Consider the following 20,420-nt stretch of genomic DNA (forward strand, 5'->3'; position numbering starts at 1 on the left):
AGACCCTGTCTTGGGGATATGTAGTACAAGCACTCTATACAAGACAAGTCTCTCTCAAATAAAAGACTTTTATAGTCACCCTGTGACCTATTGCCTTTATTTTCTCATGCTTGGTTGGGTTTATCTTGCAATGTGTTAGATTCCATGATGGAGCTTTTAGGACTAGGTTAATAGTGTGCTGCATGTCTGTCATAGGAGGGAGTTCCATCTGGTAAGTCCTCATTGACCACATTCTTCAAAGTTTGAAAATAGTTGTTAGATTTCTGGTGGGTGCTCCTATTCAACTTCACGAGGTGCCTCAGTTTGGTGACTATTAAGGTGCAGGCAAAGCCAATCTTCTTTTCCTAAAATTCTAACAAGAGAACTTGATGTTGTCTTTTTGGGTTTCGGCTTTGATCCCTTGTTTAGCCCTCTAGACCTAATTCCTATTCAAAGTGAAGGTGGTATTATTTCATCTGCAATAAGTAACATCATAGTCATAAAGCCATGGCCAACCGTGGAGGTGACCTAAACTCCTTGGATATCACATCCATCATCTTGCCTCGTCCCATCTAAAGAGATAAGATACTCGTATTTGATAAGGATGGTTTGGTCACTAAACGAAGCTGCACAATACGGTATTAAGTGGAGTCATTTTTTTTAAAAGAAAAGGTGATTGGATAGTCTTGAGCCCAAGCTTATCCATGAACTCCAAAGAGTGACTCTAAATACTATCATTGTTAATGATAATAATGAGTAAGCACTCCTAAGTCCTAACAAACAACATGGTTATGGTAAGATGTTTTTTCACCTCCAATCCACCATTTTCTCTTTCAATGGGGTAATAAGGACTAGGTGAAAATGTCTGGTTCCTTGTCATACACAAAAGGTTCGTCCTCCTACTCTTCCTTGCGGTCTTTATCAGCAAACTCTTCTCTTGGCATCTCTTTGTGCTCCTTCCAACTTTGATGGTAGTACTCGAAAGCTCTAGTGGACACTCTACAATTGTATGTTCATGTGATGGACTGCACTTCTCTCGAAAGGTGACTTACTCAGGTCTAAAAAACAATAATCATGCGTTCAAATCGAAGATCCACACTGTTAATCATGATCTATACCACTAAAGAAAAAAATACCTAAAAACAAAAAAATTACATGTTTTGGTGGTCTCTGACCTATGCACCAAGTAGATATAAAAATGGACAGTTTTCGTTATGCTAGTGTGCTAAATATATGATGAGGCATTTCAATTGAAAATCCACGTTATTAATCATGACTTACACATGTTAAAACATCTATAGATTGAAAATCAATTAACTTTAATGGTGAGATCATAATAAAACATGGTCTTATATCATTTTAACCACACATCTTTGCATCCACTTGATAAATAAGTTAGAGACCACCAAACACGTGATTTTTTATCTTTCAACATTTTTAGTAGTGTAGATCATGATCGACTATGTGGATCTTCCATTTGAATGCTAATTATTGATTTTCAACCTAAGATGAGTAGATATCTCTCCTCTCAATTGGAGAGTAGTCCATCTCTATGTTCATACCCCTGGTACTTGCAGCATGAGACACCTGGTCTTGGTGTGCTTGATGATTGCTGTCTTTAAGGACCCAAACTTTTTAGGATGTTTGCTTTACCAAGAATGTTCATAGCTGACTTTAGTTTTGTTTGTTTAAAGTGGGGGTCCGGCCTTCCTATTTTGATAGTCAATTTGCGAGCTCTACTCACCAGGGGCTCCTTTATCCTTTTGGACACCTGGTAGGCTTCTTCTAGAGTCTTCATTTGTGTTTCATCATCTTATCTTGGATCTCTTAGCAAAGTCTATTTTGAAACCTATGTCGACTTACTAGTCAAGGTCATGGAATTGAACTCTCAAAGCGGTTGCTCGTCAAACTCTTCTTAGTACTCTTGAATGGATCTGACATATATTACTTGGATACTTTATTTTTAAGCTATTTGGAATTGTCAGACACTTTTGAACACTTGGACACTGCAGCAGACACTCTACTTTGAAGTGTACTGCTGCATCAATAACTTGTCCAACACTTTGCACTTTTTTTTCGAAGGTCATGCAAGGTACTCTTAGTTTTAAGTGTCAGACATTTTCAACGAAGCGTCGAGCTTCTTGGATAATGGTTGTATCCTTCGCTTGAAAGGATACGCTTTCCTTCACACATGTCGGATTGTCCACTGCTTGCGAAGAGAGTGGACATGTGCGAAGGAAGGTGCATCCTCCTTTCACGCGAAGGATATAACCACATTCCAAGTTTCTTTGGACTGTTCAAGCAAAGTCTCCTCATATGTTCAATATAAAATTATCAAGATTATATAGATACTTTAAGCTAAATATAATTACATTTTAAATATCAATCTAAGTATCTCAAAATGTCTTAAATGAACCTAGAAAATAAATTAAACAAGTTAAAAGCTTTTATGGCTGTTCTTCTAATTTATTTGTTAAAATTAAAATAGCTTCCTTTTTTAAGTTTCTCTTTTTTTTTTGAATAAGCAATATATATGTTGTGTCCTCTTGTCTCCACCAATTGAGAACACTTGGATGCTTGGCACCCATGCCAAGTGTCCAGTAAGATTGGATCTGACTCCTTGTTTAAATTAAAAAATCCGAGTGCAAATGTTCTAGGAATAAGCCAAAGGAATATAGCATTCCTACTACTTCTCCCTCATCTACATGGTCTAATGGACCTCTTATAACAGCCCGGTTATCATACAAAGGTTGACCACTAAATACATGCTTGACCCTTGGGCTTAGACTTAATGCATTTGACTAGCTTCCTATCAGAAGAATGGGGCTGGCTGAATTTGTTGTAATCAAGACTAATGATGTTGGAAAGCTATTTTAGTTAATTACCGAGTCCCTAACCGATACTGTGTTTGGAACCAGGATTTCAAACCCTATGGATCTTATCCCACATGAGGAGAAGCAGCTCTAAAAATTTTGAAAACATAGCAGTAGTTTATGGAGCCACCATATTTCTAATGGGTCAAAATTTAGTAAAGTGCTTGTCTTATCGCATGATTGTAAAATAAAGTTGTTACAGTGCCTAGTTCAAGTAATAGAAAATTTATTGTGTCAAGTGTTAGAAAACTACTTTCTTGGTTATCTGAAGAAACTGTGCTTGATACGTTCTTACATTATGTTGGATTACTGTTCCACCAGGTACCTCTCGTCATCTTGACAAAGTACCTCCAGAATAAATTTAAGAATGCCATGGTATGCAATCTTTTCTAAGACATTCAGCAGAAAAGATTTTCATCTAGTCTTCTTGTCATCTGGAAGTGTTGAAAAGAAATTATCGTTTTCTTGTTTTAAATTGAGAATCTATTGGCCAACTTGATCTTCTGGTTCTTCCGCATACACGGACAGCCTTGGTGTGTTCTCCCTTGCTACCATGATGTGATGAACAAAAAAGTGAGGACAGAGTAAAGCAAATATTTGTCATCACGCGTTTCAGAAGCAGGGATTTTGAAGATGCATGGGTTTTGCAATCGTTGTCTTGCACACAGCTCGACAGTTTTGCCCATCTGTACCTCCAGTAAAACCCCGTGTTTTAGCATTGTACACCTCAATAGGCAGTGAGTGCAATTACACTTTCATGTGATTTCCAGGTCTCAGTCCAAGGCAATCGTGCTGGTGTGAGACTTGTGATTCGCAGAGTACCTAAGCTCTTAGGAACGCGCCGCCGGTCGGCTAATTTCGGAACCCACAGCGATGGACCTTGTATTTGGCTTAACAACACCCCCAGGCAAAGACCTCGCTTGTACTTTTGAATGCTTCTAGTTTGGCTCTCTTGCTCGCCACCAAAAAAAGGGAGGAGAGGCATGAGTTCGGCAGTGATTCCAGTAAATTTGCCGTAGAAAGAAATTAGAATTTTACCAGAAGATGTGGGATACTAGATAGACATATCAAAATAATGATTCAGTTGTCTTAGAATTTTACTGCTTGAAAGTTAAATAGAACGAATGTCCGCAGAAGCAGCTTGAAGCAATAGCAATATATTTTTGCCGTGGTTTTAAAATTCTGCAATAATTAATCCGCAAAACACGGCATGCTTGTTGCAAAATGAATTAGTATGACAAATATAATCAGTATATGAGAATGTACTGCAAGTTCCTTCAGCTGCGGCACCCTGTAAAAAGCATGGAGCAATCTATGAAATGCTAAAAAGATGGTAAAACTGAAATTGAACAGGGGAGAAGCTCCACTCCGAGACTTCCAGACGCCTGGAGAAAGTTTCATTTCGGCATGGTAGAATACGTGATTAAGCTTTCAGAACAGCTTTGTGAACCATAGTCTCTTTGTGTATTTGGTGGCAGCTTTTCTCAACAAGGTCAAGCAGCTTTTCCAAGTTCATCGCCCATGAGTTAAGGATGTCGTTGCTGTCCTTGGCTGTCTGAAAGCAAACAATTCCCATTGGCCTGTCTATCTTTGCAACCAAGGATTTTGAAACCACCATATCTGATAGATGCTTCTCAGCTTCCTGAAAAATAACATGAGAGCACGCCATAAAAATTTGATAGTCAAATCATAAAAAGAAAATCTACAACTAGCTAACTCGTTGCAGAATTCATATACACAGGATACATGGGATAGACATCAGTGAAACCAGACTCGAGACGAAGAGGAAATAAATATAGAGGAAAGACATGCTGCTTCCTTCTCAAGTTACAAAGAATCATATGAAAATGATCTATTGTAAAAAATAATGAGAATCAAAAATTTGATTACAAGATATTATGAGTCCGAAACACTTTGACACTGGGGATACGAGGGGAGATGTAAACATGATTCCTGATCATCTTACTTGTGGATAATTAACGACACCATTGGCTCTTGTGAAGCCCCACAAAAAGGTATAAAAATGAAAGCAGGTCTCAACACATGCAATTCCACCATTTTCCATTAGTAATGAATACATTAGAATATAATTGGCAATTTACTGAGAACAAAGATGGGCCACGCAACAAGATTTCACACTTGAGCTATTCTATGGACAGCATGACTAACAAGTTGATCGACATGAGCAGGTCTTCTATTCCTTATCATCATGAAATTATTAATCCATGGGACAAGAATTCCTGACCAAGAAGGCAACAATGCTTGACATGTCAAGCAGAGTAAGCTTTAGTTCTTCCCTCTCCAAGTAATTAGCCACAAAATTGGCCTATAAGAACTAGCAATTCAACACAACTTTTGGAATCCCTTTGACAAGGTGTGGATAATCAATGAAGGGCAGGAACAGGCAACAAACTTCCGACCACTTTCAAGAAGCTAATGTAGAAGTCCACAAATGACAATCATGGCCAACCATGTATCTTTCAGCCATCAGAAATAAATTACATCTTTCCTAAGGAATGACAGAAACAAAGACAAGTAAGATTGTCTAAAACTATAGTAACACCTGCAAATTTTTGATGTATGCCATAACATATATACTATTAAGGGACTCACAACATCCCATCATTACAAGCCTCAATGCTGAAACTCTGTGAGGTAGCAATCATGCAAAGCAGCAACCTCACTTGACCTGCCATGCAACTGAGCTTAAGCAAACAGCAGTAGGTACCTTCCTTTCCTCCTTTCTTTCCCTTTCAATAAAGGGAAAACTGGTGGCATCATCTTAGCCAGAGAGGGCAGCAGGCCTGGTAACTTACATGCTCAAGTGCCTCCACCTTCTAGGCTCCATAAACTGGGAGCTATATTTATGACAAAGCATTGGTTCTTACCCATGCATTTCATCTATAGTCAAACTAAGCATATGCAGTTAATCAATACATTTACACATGCAACGATGTTCGAATACATCCAACATCTTAGAGAGTAGGCAAATATGACTTAGCGAGTCAACCAAACTGCAGTTTAACATTTTAAAATTTTAGTTTGATACAAGATAATTGTTAGTGTCCAATATCTCCTGTGTATCCCAGACTGGCAGTCCATATTCTCATGTGCCAAATGGACTGCAATATGGTACCTGACAGGTCTTAATTACTAGAACCAGCAGTGGGCAGAGGTACAGTAGCAGGATAGAGCTCTCTCAGAAATTTAGAAAAAGGAAATACATAATAAGCCAATATGCAAGTAAGATTCTAGAGAAATTCCAACCAGTTCAAATGTCCAGCTATGAGTTCCAGGTAGAAGAACACATTAACCAAGTGTCTAGGCAAGTTTTTTGCTAAATGAAAAGATCTGAGTACAAACTACCACTCTGGAGGTTGCTGGGGAACAAAAGGAGGAATAAAAAAAATTTGCCAAACATAAGCTGACAAATGAAAAGCTATTTAAATAAGTTGAAGCTGAATTTCTAATGCTTTAAAGAGTCAGGTTGTAGTGGAATATAACCATGTAAAGGAAGGAATCTTGCTTCACTGATCAAAATAAGCTATTTATTTATCAAAATGAATTCCATATGGAACAAAAAAAAGAACTTTGAGCAGAACAGGTCTCACTCTACCTAAACAGCTTAATGAGGGGTAGAAACAAAAAGGACATTCTGAACCAATAAAAAGCTGGTTTCAAACAAAGGTAAACTGCATGCTTGCAGATGTGCTTGGAAAAACCTTCCCCAAAACTTAGCGAATGAGAATGAGCAGTGTTACTGCATGGGCATTTTTTGGAAGGGAAGTTGCAGACAAGCACCTGCTTGAGGCTAAAACTTGGATTTGGAAATAGTACTAGTTAAAGGGAAAAATGTACATAAATGATCCTCTATGTTCTTATAATTTAGCTTGTAAACCACGGTCATAAGAAAATGTCTGCACAAAGAAATATGGAGACATTGAAAGGGGAGTGCAGAAGGCGCTCATAGAAATAAAGATCAAGCAGATAGACCTCAACATTAAGGAGGGAACCTACACCAGTACCTTCCGACTAGTCTATTTACAAACTCTTTTATGCTAATTCATCAAGTTGAATAGTAATATAAAAAACATGCTTCTGGATATAAAGATATCATGTACAAGAAAACCCATAAAAAGCTAATAACATAACCATCAAATATGGTGGACTCACTTTATGTTAAGGTCAAGTAATTCAAATCACAGCAAATAACTAACCTCAATACACCTCATGAAGGCATTATAACAAATTATTCAATGGCAAAAATTGAACCAGTGATCCTCAAACAAGAAATGAATTCAAATTAACATTGCAGCTCCTGTTAGACTTAACAAATTCCTATTTTAAGGTTTGAAAAGTAGGCATATATTGATGGCGAACAAGGAATTGTCATATTGATGTCATATGCCTGGAGTCAGCACTTAAGTAAAACATATCTTAGAAGCCAAAAGCATGAAAAAGATCTTACAAGGTCCAACAAACATTCATCTTATACTAGTTGTTTCAGAGCACAACCTTAGCAGTACCAGCTACATCCAAACCCTCACAGAATAATTTTTAACTTGGGAGTTTCTGACCATCATTTTCCATTTAAAGTTTTAAACCACTAGAAAAAATTGCAAATTGGTATCTTACTGCCATCAATATCATGGTGAACTCCTAATCAACGCATCCCACCTCATATATGACCAATCATACAGTTATCTGAAAGTCTACGTGATGGAGGACCATCCTATAAGAGATCTAGGAACACCTTTGTTAGGCGTAAATATAGGAATTAGGAAATTTTATTTTAGTTTGGAATTAGGGAATTTTATTTGGACTCTAGGATTAGAATTTTATGAGGACTTCAGTATTCTATTCCTATAGGACTCTTATTAGGATTTTGCATCTATATAAACCTACTACTATGTAATTGAGAACACAAGTTTGCATTAATGAGAATAGAAATTCAAAAATGCCTTCTCCCTCTATCTTCTTCTCCTCTTCTTCTTCTCTCTACTCTTTCTTCTTCTCCCCTTTCTTCCTTTTCTCTCCTCTTTCTTCTGTCATGCGCCAATTGGTATCAGAGCATCCTATCCTCTTGCCTCCTGAGCTTGTCTTGCATCGGTATTAGAGCATCCTATTCTCTCTACCTCCTGAGCTTGTCCTCCGTCGGTATCAAAGCAAACTTCGTTTTACCACCATTGCCATAACATTCACCTGCACCATTACAGCCACAGATCCGCATTCCACGCGCAACACCACCTCAAGATTTGCACCAGTCCACCAACCATCAAAAAAAATTGATTGATCCCTATTTGGAGATCTGCCTCTCCCTCCCCTCTGATCCTCAACGGATCTCTCCCACGGTCGCCTCTGCCGCAAGTAGGCCAACAATCAGATCTCCTCCCATAGCATCACCACATCCTCGGCGACTCCAACGTGAAGCTTCATCGAATCTCTCGACTCCATCATCACCCGCTTGCACCCAAGTTGCCACCGTACCATCCTATCCGACTCTATTTGCCCTTCTGCCTTCTTCCCCGACACCAGCTTCAACACCACGAAGCGCTCCCCGAAGCGAAGAACGCTCACCATGGGTCTCCATCACCATTGCCACCAGCCTTGGCCACGGCCTTAGGACGAAAACCCTGGTCAACCGCCACTCCCACTCCTCTACTGCCACTCGCCGAGATCAAGCTACAGGCTCCTCGCTCGTGCCAACGCCTCGCCGCTTTGGAAAGGCTAGCCCCCACTTTCCGATGACTGTCTTCCATGGCTTCTCTGTTTTGACGAGCCCCATCGTCGTCGTCTCCTCCTCAAGCGCTAGGAGCCTCGCCCACCGTTGATCTCCACCCCGTCTCCAACGAGCTCCGCCAATCTCTGCTGCTGAAAGGTCATGCACCACACTCCATCGCCTAGGGCAACGGATCGAAGCTTTGCGAGAAAGAAGGGTGCCCCACGGATTCGGGTTCAAAGCCAGATTTGATCTGACCCAACTTAAAGCCCAAGCCAGACCCGATCACAAAATCAAGATCCTACCTGTTTCATTTAATCCAGCCACATCAGCTTCCCTTGCTTCATCATCGCCAACTCACATGTTGACATCGCCACCACGTCCGTGCCACTTCAGCGGTTTTTGCCACATCAACACCTATGAAATTTTCCAGAAACTTATTCTTGGCTAATTTTGACATGTTGATTCCATTTTTGATGTCCATTTTTGTTGATTCTACTTTGCTATAAGATGAAGTTGTGGTTTAAAGCATTCTTTGTAAGGTAATATCTTTTCCTTCTAAAGATTGATTGAAATTTATTTGATTAGGGAACTAGTAAAGTGCTTTAGTCCAAGTTTAATTTCATGCATTTTCTTTCACCAAAAAAAAAGATATATTCTTGTTCATTGCACCAAGCCCTAATTTGCATCTAGCCTTCTTTTTATTGCATTCATCCTAGTTTCTAAGCTTTGGCATATCATTTGCATTAAATTTATTAGTTTTATGTGTGTGCATTGAGTAGTAGTTTAGGAATCTTAATGACTTATTATAATTTTTAGTCTATCTTTGTATACTTTCATTGTTTTACACTCTGGTATATCACACTATGACCAGGAACAAAAGAGTGACCTCCTTTCCACTATAAACCAAACTACGACAAATGTCGTTTCCTCCACTTCTACACCACCATTGGATCCTCAAGCCTTTACAAACTCTGTAGACCAAAAATTTGAACGAATGAGCCAACAATATGAGCAATTAAGTCAGCAAGTAGCTCAAGCCCTAAGAGGTTTACAGGTAGACAAGTATATGAGGCAACCTGATGGGTTCCCTCATTTAGTTGGATCTATCTAGGTATCCTCCCTACTCGTGGATCAGTAGTAGCTACTGATAGGATGACTTATACCCTTAAATATGATGTTAGAGTCTTACCTAGGGATCCTTATTATTATATGGAGTCTAGGGTTAAGGAGGGCGTTCATGGGAGGATGAATTTAGAGGAACAACACCATATCCCTAGGCATGAACATAGACAGGATCATAGGCAACCAGTTCATGACCATCTAGGTGAAGTCCATCATAGGCTAGTTGATCAGCATGCCAAATATCCTGCTAGGATCAAGAGGCATTCTCCTCCACCCCATCGATACGAACAAGAGGATACCAGTAGCATTACTAGCTTGGTTAAAGTAGATGGGCAATCTTACGATGGTAAACCAGACTTGACATCTTCCTAGATTGGTTGAATGAGCTTAAGGATTACTTTGATTGGTATGATATGACTGATAGAGAGAGTTCATTTTGCTAAGATGAATTGAGTTAAAGCTGCTAAGAAATATTGGGTTAAAGCTGCTAAGATGAATTGAGTTAAAGCTGCTAAGAAATATTGGCAAAGCGTCCAGCAAAACCTTCAACATTAGATGAACCACTTTTCACCCAATGTTTCAGCTTCTGAACCATAAGGCAAACCTCAACTATGTCAAAATACATGGAAAGATTTGATAAGCTTATGCTTAGGACCAGAATACAGGAAGATCCATTTCATACAATTAGGAGGTTCATCAATGGGCTTAGGAAGATATAAATAGTGAAGTAGAGTTATATGCTCCTAATTCTTTAGAATAGGTCTACTACCAAAGGCCACCACTATAAAGAGGTATCTTAAGGCTCCTCCCTGTAAGTTCTCTTCTCAGGTGAGTGAGTCACGTCAGTCTAGACCTACTTCCCAGTCAAGATCTACCATCCAATCTAGGATTGTTTTCCAGATAGCTTCATGGGATAGTACCGCTACAAAGCGAAAACCTCAGTATATTACTCGTCCTAGTGGTTCTGTCAGTGTTCCCCGTTCTAGTGGTTCTTCGGTGCAGTGTCATCATTGTCATAATAGGGGTCACATAGCTACATGTTGTCCTTAACAAGCTTTAGCCTTAGAGCAAGATTTTGATGATGTACAAGAGATTGAGGACCAGGTAGTAGATTCTATAGAATACTCTAAAGATGAGGTAAGAGGATGATTTAGAAGTAGATGACCATCATTGTAATGTAGTGAGGTGTGTTTTGTCCACTGTTGCAGATAGTCATGAGTAGAAGTGTACTAGTATTTTTCACACCTTCATTAGGTGCAATGAAAGATCCGCTAAGTTAGTCAGCGATGGAGGTAGTACTATGAATGTGGTTTCTAAAGCTGCTATAGCCAAATTGAACCTTAAGGTAGAGCCACATCCCAAGTCTTTTAAGGTAGCCTGGGTTAATATGACTACTTTGCCTATAACTAAGAGATATTTAGTGCCCATCAAAACGGGAGATTATTAAAATGAGGTGTATTGTGATGTGTTACCTAACATTTTGTTGGGATGCCCATAGCTTTATGACTTGATGTGACTAACCATGGTAGAGAAAACACCTATGTGTTTAAGTATAAGGGCAAGAATATCATTTTAATCCCTGCCAAACCCATAAGGGCTCTAATTCTAAGAATAAGCCACTCTCGTGTTCCTACTAGAAAGGGTATCTATATCCTGAACCATAAATTTAGTGGCAAAATTGTAATGAGTAATACGGATTATAAACTTGTTGATGTGCATCGTAGGGCTGAGGAGTTTGATGTAGAAGATAATGTCATAGTTCATATTTGTAACTTTGCGATAACCCAAGATCTACCCAATGCATAGTTGATGTGGGACTAAACACACGCCCACATGATCCTCACATACTCCCCCTATTCAAATCATGGCATCCTTGTCAGATTAAAAGTCTAAATCTATTCAAATCCAATCACAAACACCATGACCAGCCCTTGGTCACTCTCTAAGGACCTATGTTGCAGTATTATCAAGTCTACGTGCTATAGACCAGATCTACTCTGATACCATTTGTAACAACCTAATATCTACCCAGTGCATAGACGATGTGGGACTAAATACACGCCTACATGGTCCTCACAACATTCATCCAAAACATCTGTCTAAAAATTCCTTCAAGAAACTACCTGCTCGAGCCATTGGCCCATTCTCTATTATTAAAAACCTTGGATCTAATGCATATATACTTGATTAAACTGATCATATGAATATTAGTCTTGTTTGTAATGTGGAGGATTTATTACCTACCAAGGCACCTTTAAGCCTCCTACTTTGCTATCTAGTGGTCCTACAAGTACTTAAGTTCCTAAGGCACTGCATTTTCCTCCACAACGAGATGAGATTGAAGCGATTTTAGATAAGGAGATTGTTTCTTCTTCTAATGGTGGCTTCTATCATTATCTTGTCCAATGGAAAGGCCGCCCTTCATCTTATGCTTCTTGGATTATAGAGGACGAGTTTCGCACCTTGAATCTAGAGCTTTTCAAGTGGTACTTATAGTCAACCTCGCCAGAGTCAAGTTTTTTCCATCCTGGAGGAGTATGATGGAGAACCGTCCTATAAGAGATCTAGCCACACTTATGTTAGGCATAAATATAGAAATTAAAAAAAATTATTTTTATTTGGACTCTAGAACTAAAATTTTATGAGGACTTTAGTATTTTATTTCTATATGGACTCTTATTAGGATTTTGGGTCTATACAAACCCATGGCTATGCAATTGAGAACACAAGTTTGCATTATTGAGATTTGAGATGGAGAATATTGAGTTATCCTCTCCTTTTATCTTCTCTTTCTTCCTTCTCCTCTTCTCTCTCCACTTTCTTCTCCTTCTTCCTTCTTCTCTCGCCACTCTCTTCTTTTGTCCTGCGTTAGTTGGCATCAAAGCTTCCTATTCTTCGTCTCCTAAGCTTGTCCTACGTCGATATTAGAGCATCCTATTCTCCCTACCTCCTAAGCTTGTCTTGTGTCACTATGATAGGTGGGCATAAGAAGATTATGGAAATATTAAACATACAACTGCTAACAAGCACATTATGAAGGCTAATGGGAGAACATAATTATGACCCTAGCAAATACTTCAGTTCTTTCCTCCCAATTTTAACTTTGTGCTTCCATTATGCATTTATGTCAACAAACTTAAAAAAATTAATTTTTCAAATTCTCCAGCCATCATCGTAATTCTAAAAGCATGATTATTTAATTACCTTAAACTTTCACTGACAATGTGAGTTCACTGGTGCATCTTTGATCCATGTCAGAGATACAAATATGTAACCTAATATATCATTCATAAGCACTGTGAATTATTAAAACCTCAACAGAATACCAAACAAAACGCAGCTCCTAAGACACCCAAATGTGGGAAATGTTTGTGTTTGCCTCACCACCAAAGGACGGCCACCAAAAAGAAGAGGGGAAAAGCCTAGAATCAATCACTTCACATACCTTAGGAGTTAGAAATGTAGTCAATACAACCAATAATGTAAGACATGTAGGTCGGAAGAAACAAATATACATGAATAATCATGCCGAATAAAGGAAAAGGAAGCAAACCTGTAAACTCAGGCACAACAAATCAGCAAGCCTCTTTAAGGTAATCCTTGAATAATACTTGGATACCACCAAAATATTCTGAGAATATGAAAGATTTACAAATTAATAAAATTTGAGATGAAGTAAAAATGAATAATGGAACAAAAGAAATAAAAAAACTGAGCATCAGAATAATACATGTTCAATAATTCTCAGTTTTAGATCTTCAGCTGCCTTGGCACCCAAAGATCCTCCCAGCATATTCTTCTCATTCTCAAACTCATCCTTATACATCTCCCAAAGACCTGTCCACTGGATCACCTCCATGGTAACTAGCTGCTTTAAAAGCAGACTGACATGGTGGGCCAACAGAGAAGAGCATATATGAAGATCTTACATCAGACAGGAATAATTGGATAGAAAACATGTGATGAAATAATACAAAGAATCACCTACCGGAAATTAGGAATTTCAGAAATATTTTTATCTTCTAGAGTAGAGTTGAGAAGGCTTGATTGCATTGGGTCATGTGGCGACAACACCAAATACCAGCAAATTTTCCTAAGCACCTACAAAAAAAATGATTCAGAAAAATATTACAATATTAAAAAAGAACTGAAAGGCAGGTATTTACCGGAATCCACTGTGCTGGGTCCTCTTTCACAGATGGAATATCATATATTGCTTTGTAGCTACGGCAAATTTCCAAGTAGTCATTGTTATGAGAGTAATAGCTACACGAAAACAATGATCTAATTAATAGTTATCCAATCATTATGGGAGCAAAAACAAGTAATATGTTAAAATCAAAGTAGACTGCACTTCTTAATAGAGCATCTTATAATAAAATAGTAGTGCATAGATTCCAAACAAACATCTTGCCATAATAGAACATCCCAGGATCAAATACATATTTCCACAGGCAAAAGCACAAGTCAATACAAAAATCCGAACTCACCCATCGTGTCCAAGCACACAACAAATTAACCTGGTGCATATAAGATTTTGTACTTCTAGCTATTAATTATTTTATAGCTTTTTCAAAATTATTGTAAAGACTATTTTGAAGAATGACATCTCCTGTTGATGTGACTGCTGCATTCACTTACAGATTTTAATGATAAGAAATGGAGGAGTAAATATTAACGCCGTAAATGTAATGAACACGGGAAGTACCAAAGAATATATTTCACATTCAGAATCAAATAGGAACAGCTAAGTGTATTGTAGTTGTACAAAAACACATCAGTAAACGCCAACAACAATATTCAGTAAACAGTCAGAAAAGAAGCAGGAGATTATTATGAAGATAACAAAAATATTCTGAAATGGAATGGTGAAAGAAAAGAAAAAGGAGACGAGCAAATCCTCAAATAGCCAAATACAGTGCTTTTTCTATTTTTTATTTTTCCTTTTGGGGGATGCCTTGGGCCCAAAAGAATCAACTCTCCCCATCAGAGAATAATAAAGCTTCTTAGACACAAGAACTTGATGAGCAAAAAAGCACCACCTTACCGAATCATTAGTTCATAGTAGATTCGCTTCAACTCTAAGAGGGAAGGTATATCTGCAGGAGCCTCTTCAACAATATTATCCCCTTCCTTGGGCTTTTTCTTTTCTTTTGAAGCATCTGCATCAAAAACCCGAGGACTAATTTTTCTTGATAAAATCTGTGCACGTACATAATCCTGGCGATCTAAGCACAGACGAACCTGGAAATAGGATGATTTGAAATATATGTAAGTAAAGGCATATGTCAGTCTTGTAACAGCATTGTGCTAACTGAGCTAATGGCTGAAGGTGGAAACATGAAATCATACTTGTTCAAGAATGAATGCTATCTTTTCCGTTTTTGCCATTGCTCCGAAAGTTTCCACCTGAAGAGTAAATAGTCAGTTGCAAAAAGAAAATATATTGTATAATTACAACCACTAACTGTCAGTAAGCAAACACAACAAGAATCCCAGTATAAACTAAGGCTCACTAGAATTGTCAGGAAACACTTAGTACATCAACTTACAGCAATTTCTTGCATCAAATCAGCAGCCTCAGCAATAAGGCCCTGTTCTTCTTTAATCTTTGCAAGTTTTTTTATCAGGCGTGCCCTCTCTATCTCTACATATATCTATAAACAGAGATGAAACATAAATTGCAAGCATAAGTATATAACATGAGCTAAATCAGGCATCCTCAATGTGTCACAAGTCCACCTTTCCAGCAGAGACACTGTTCAGTGTTTTGATTAATTCAATGCGTGCATCAACATCAGGTGTCTCGTCAATATACTGCATAGCTTGTTGTACCATGGCGGTGACTGCCTGCTTGCAAACAAACAACCACAAAAAAATAAATTGAATAAGTATAACCAAGAAAACTAAAAGCACTCAGAGGCAGCTTATCATAGGTCAACCAGATAACGGTTTTCCATGCAGAAGAATAAAAGAAGTTGATCATATAAATAGTTTAATATCAGAAATCCGGTATCCACCATTCTTTTTTGATCCTTATTCCACCAAAGCCCTAGTTGCCTGCAAAAGCAAACTGGCTTTCAGCAACACATCTGTGCCCGCAAGGACCAAGTGTCCCCACAGAAAGCAATCAGTAAACATGGAGAACGACCCACTGATATAAATTAAAACCACCATGTTTCAACTATTTATCGCTCTCTCTCTCTCTCTCTCTCTCTCTCTCTCTCTCTCTCTCTCTGTGTGTGTGTGTGTATGTGCGTACATATAATCTCTGTCTATGGTGGTACACAGGTGGGACATATTATTGCATTAATGAAGTCATTGGATACCTGAAATATACTAACTATAGGTTATCATGAGATGGAGGGTACCACTTTTGTCTATGTTGAGAATAGTCACTTGAAGAAGTATATGCAAAAAAAAAAAAAAAGAAATTCCCAAAGAGAGAGAAGAATTGCCCTGCATGGCTACACCTAACCAATTAAACAGTCCCTTGTCTTCAGATGTAGATATTTCTACCAAATCACATAAACCAGATTGTTTTTTTTTTTATACTTTTCTCAGGATGAAAAAAGAAAATGCTTTCCTAACCTACATTACTCTAGGAAATAAATGGCTTGCTTCCATAAATATTTAGCTTATACATCTTCCTAACAAGACCTTGCCTCCTTCGGTTTTCAACCAGATTCCTTCAAAACCTCAAGGATCCTCACCATGGTAGTAGAAAGAAAATGAGAGGTCCTGTATCCACCCAATACATTTTTCATTGAAGCATCTGCTCACAAATCATCTTGATACAAGAGTATCTTTTTAATTTGCTAGCAAACTTTTCCTTTACTTTAGAAGAAGATCTGTAACATAGCATTTTGCCAAAAGGAAGGCCCAGAAAAACAGAGTAGGATTTATCTAAATGAAGCTTAGCATTGCATCTATTGCTTTCTTACATTTCACATGCCTTTCAACATCTCAATGTCTCTTCACAAAAGTGAATGAAACTAATTATTTTGCATTAGGAAAAGAAAATATATTCTAGTTTATTTGCATGCCCAAACCTTGCTTCTTCTCTATAATTGCTTTGGTAACTTTTCACCAAAAACTACTCTCCTTTCCAATAAAAAGTATTCCACCACCATTCAGCTCAGCAACCCTTAACTTACCATCCCAGAAATATCTGAAGATAACTTCCAAAGGATACTTGTAACATCAGGCTCCTCTCAAAGAAAACCTGATTATAATTTTCAACTCCATTAACCATTGCTTAACTAGTACCATCAGGCTTCTCCCAAAGGGAAGCTGATTATAATTTCCAATTCTCTTGACCACCCCAGCACCCCCTAACTCACCATTCCAATGAGACGAAAATTTTTCAGACATTTATTAACAATTTAAGACCCCTCTAACAGTGCATACCTTTTCAATTTCTTAGCCACTTCAGAATGTATAATGATCATGCATGCATATTGAGTGCAGAGATTGTTATGGTGTAGCCTACTAGCATAAATAAGCCCCAAATATACAGTAACACCTTGTTAAGATACCGATTTCTTATTCATACTTCAGATCATCAAGGTCAAAAGCACCCTAATTTAAGGGTATAAATAGGTCAATGAAAGCATTATCCTCAAAATTCCACATCCATCATTTTACCAAAAACAATGCAAGACCCATAGCAAACTTGAATAGACTAACAACAAAACTAAAATGTTTCGAGCAGCACAAAATATGGTTACAATGGGATACGTTATATTCCCTAAAAGAAGGTGGCAAAAGTCTAATGAACACTAGACCCGCTGCAAAAACCATATTTTTGTGCACTGCATATCCCCTTAGTTGGTGATTCAACATGGTCAGTCAGTAAGAACCCTAAATCTTATATATATAAAGCTTTTATATGAAGTCGGGAAATAACCACTAAGTTCAAGTACAAATGTGCGAAGCAACGGTGAGCATAGTATAAATCTCACTACTTCCATCTAGTATCACATCCATCCAGCACTTATAAAGGAAATATTGCTTCATTGTGCTACATTCCTTTTTCATAACAACTTTGCAAAAGAAGCCACTTTTTTCTCTTCCAAGAAACTAACACATTCTCTATGCATTGCTATCCTATCCTCGGAACTAGTTCTCTTCATTCTCTTGTTTGATACATATTTGACACAAAAATGTTTTGAGCAAATGAATTGTGCACCTATAAAAATCTAACGGTGGACAGCATAAACACTTAACATGTCAACATAAGTTATACTTCATAAGAAAGTAGGGGTACCTCAGGAGATCCAAATTTTGAGAAGCCATGCACATTGTACATAAACAACAAACACCAACAGTTCACTAGCAGACTAGAAAACATGCAAAGTAGGCTTACTAAAACACAGCTCGCTTACATCTAGATATGCATTTAATTGCATGTACTCATGAGCTAACAAAAATATCAGCAAGCTAGCTTTGCAACACGAGGTTCACCAGTATCATAGCTTCAACAGCTAAAAAATTCCAAACAATAGGTTGCTCTAACAATTCAATAAATTAGATCTATCTAAACTCAACAGAAGACCAACTTTCAAACACTCCACCTGCTTAAGTTGACCCCTCCTTTTTGACAGAAGAACTATCTGGTCATTCAGAGTCTTCCATGCACGGGCTTTATAACAAAGTTCCACAATGTCAGTAACAGCTTTCTTGGTTCCAGCAACATCACCGGCAAGCCTCATTTGCTTCTCCACGTTCAAGAGGGATTCTATCGCAGCATCGAGATTCTCTTCCTGCATCAAGTTAATATGATGTCAGATTCCTACATAAAGAAGCAAGCAGCCATCTGGTACAGAAAATAACGGTATGAATATCCGATACCACCATCTATATATTCAAGTAACAGATAACAAATCATAAAATAGTTCAAATTATATAAAAAAAATTAAAAAAATCCATCCAACCACAATTTACAAGCATCAAGATCAAATCTTGAACATACTACAAGTATATGGAACATTGGACATCATAAATGACTGTTTTCACAAAATTTCTTCACCAAAAACCAAATTTTTTAATTCAATTTTCCCTTTTTTTTCTACAACACGATAGACCTTTCCCGATTCAACTGATTGAAACCCTATATAGATACTATATTGGGATCTTATAATTGACAGATCCATGGGCATAAGCCCTAGTTTCTACAATAAGCCCTAGAACCAAGATTTCACGAACAGGCGAACAAACTGAGGGCAAATACAAATCGTAGTCTTATTAGCAGATTCAAGAACTTGAAAATGTCTCTCAGTAAAGAGAAAGATGTTAGATTTCTTTAGCTCGACGGATTAATCGATGGGAGGAAGAAAAGAGAAATCAAGATCTCCAAGGAGAAGAGGAGCTCACCATCTTTGGAGCGATTGCGTGACGAAGAGAAAAACCCTAGAGAGAGACGGAGCGGCGGAATGCTGGAGTGAGAGGGCTGCCACAGAGAGAGATCGCTCCTCGGCCTCGGTCGGGGATCTTATTTACTTTTGAGTACTTCCGTTGTCTTCAAGGGAGAGATCATGAAAGCGGCCGGTAGGGTCGGGTTCAGATCCGGCTTGGCCCGGATCCGGCCCGAACTGCGGTCGGGTCTAAAGTCTAAAGATTCAATCAGGGTTCCTTTCCATAATGGGTTATATATTTATGGGACGCGTGCAAGAACTTCTAAATCTATATTTGTTCGGCCTAATTGGATTCACGGCACAAAATTTTAAGCTCGGGTCTAGGCTGGGAACCGGCTTATGAATCTTAATTTCAGGGACGTGTCTGATCCAATTTGGACCAAGTAATTAACTACCTAGTGGATGAGCAATTTGGCCTCCTCCTTGTGATATGAAATATAAATGCCCTTAGCCTTGGTTTTGGTTTCTAGTTTCCTCCTCTCTCCTGGTATCCCATCCCACAAACTATTCCAACCTTGAAGGTGGTTAACCCTTATTACGTATTCCTCTAAAAGCGCTTTGGGCTCGTTTGGTTCGTGGGAAATATTTTCCTTTCTAGGAATATGATTCCTACAAGGTAGATTCCTAGAAAGAGGATGCCTAAGAAAGTATTTTTGGCATATTTGGTTGACTATAGGAAAATGACAAATTTCCAAAGTGCTTATGTTTGGTTGACTATCCATTTTTCTGAAAAAGTTATGTATGATTTCTATTATACTCTTAATAAAAATTAGGTCTTTAATGCCTCTTTAATGCTGAAGGGCCTTTTTAGAAAAAAATAAAAATGGAGTGTTCCAGCCTCATGGAAAAGTAACTTTTTCATGTTTCTCATGGAAATCATATTCCCATAAAAATACAACTTTTCCGTCTTTCTTCTTTGAAAATTCCAACCAAACAAGAGGCATCTTATTACTTTCTCGTTGACCACACTTTTCTTCCTTCTTTTTCCGCGAACCAAACGAGCCCTTTATCTATATCCGTTTGTAATTGAAAATACTTATCAATTAGTTTAATTATTTTTTGAAGGAGAGAAATAAGAGGAGTTCAGTAGATAAAGTTAAAATCCATTCATTGGACTCGAGTCACATCCATGAATGCTTCCTCTTGAAGACCACATCCTTCCATGTGTCTCATCGCATGCACTGCATGTATACATGATGTCACAGACTAGTGATATTGAGGAAAGATGGGAAAACGATGACACTAGTCATTTCAAGAACTTGAATCGCCAAGATTTAAAAGATTTATGTAGATCTTTTTTTTGTTATT

At 38.1% G+C, this 20,420-nt stretch overlaps 1 protein-coding gene across 3 annotated transcripts; it reads right to left on the reverse strand.

Moving 5' to 3' along the window:
• Positions 1-3,993: 3,993 nt before the first annotated feature.
• LOC103712963 (26S proteasome non-ATPase regulatory subunit 12 homolog A) lies at positions 3,994-19,322 on the reverse strand. 3 transcript variants are annotated; one of them, XM_008799687.6, is made up of 11 exons: positions 19,072-19,322; positions 18,273-18,461; positions 15,439-15,546; positions 15,249-15,353; positions 15,049-15,105; positions 14,744-14,940; positions 13,863-13,962; positions 13,685-13,797; positions 13,427-13,580; positions 13,250-13,327; positions 3,994-4,494 (listed from the first exon to the last, which is right to left on the reverse strand). In XM_008799687.6, exons 1-11 carry the CDS (start codon positions 19,072-19,074, stop codon positions 4,276-4,278), a joined length of 1,323 nt encoding a protein of 440 aa, XP_008797909.1. In that variant the 5' UTR covers positions 19,075-19,322; the 3' UTR covers positions 3,994-4,275. The 3 variants fall into 3 exon arrangements, with proteins under 3 accessions (XP_008797909.1, XP_008797908.1, XP_088566106.1); XM_088709980.2 differs by lacking the exon at positions 3,994-4,494 and adding an exon at positions 5,206-5,710 and having other exon boundaries at positions 19,072-19,207; XM_008799686.5 differs by lacking the exon at positions 19,072-19,322 and having other exon boundaries at positions 18,273-18,467.
• Positions 19,323-20,420: the final 1,098 nt, after the last annotated feature.

The sequence above is a fragment of the Phoenix dactylifera genome, chromosome 1 (assembly GCF_051530095.1).
Source record: "Phoenix dactylifera cultivar Ajwa chromosome 1, Ajwa_hap1_PhDact_Kaust_v1.1, whole genome shotgun sequence".
Lineage (NCBI taxonomy): Eukaryota > Viridiplantae > Streptophyta > Magnoliopsida > Arecales > Arecaceae > Phoenix > Phoenix dactylifera.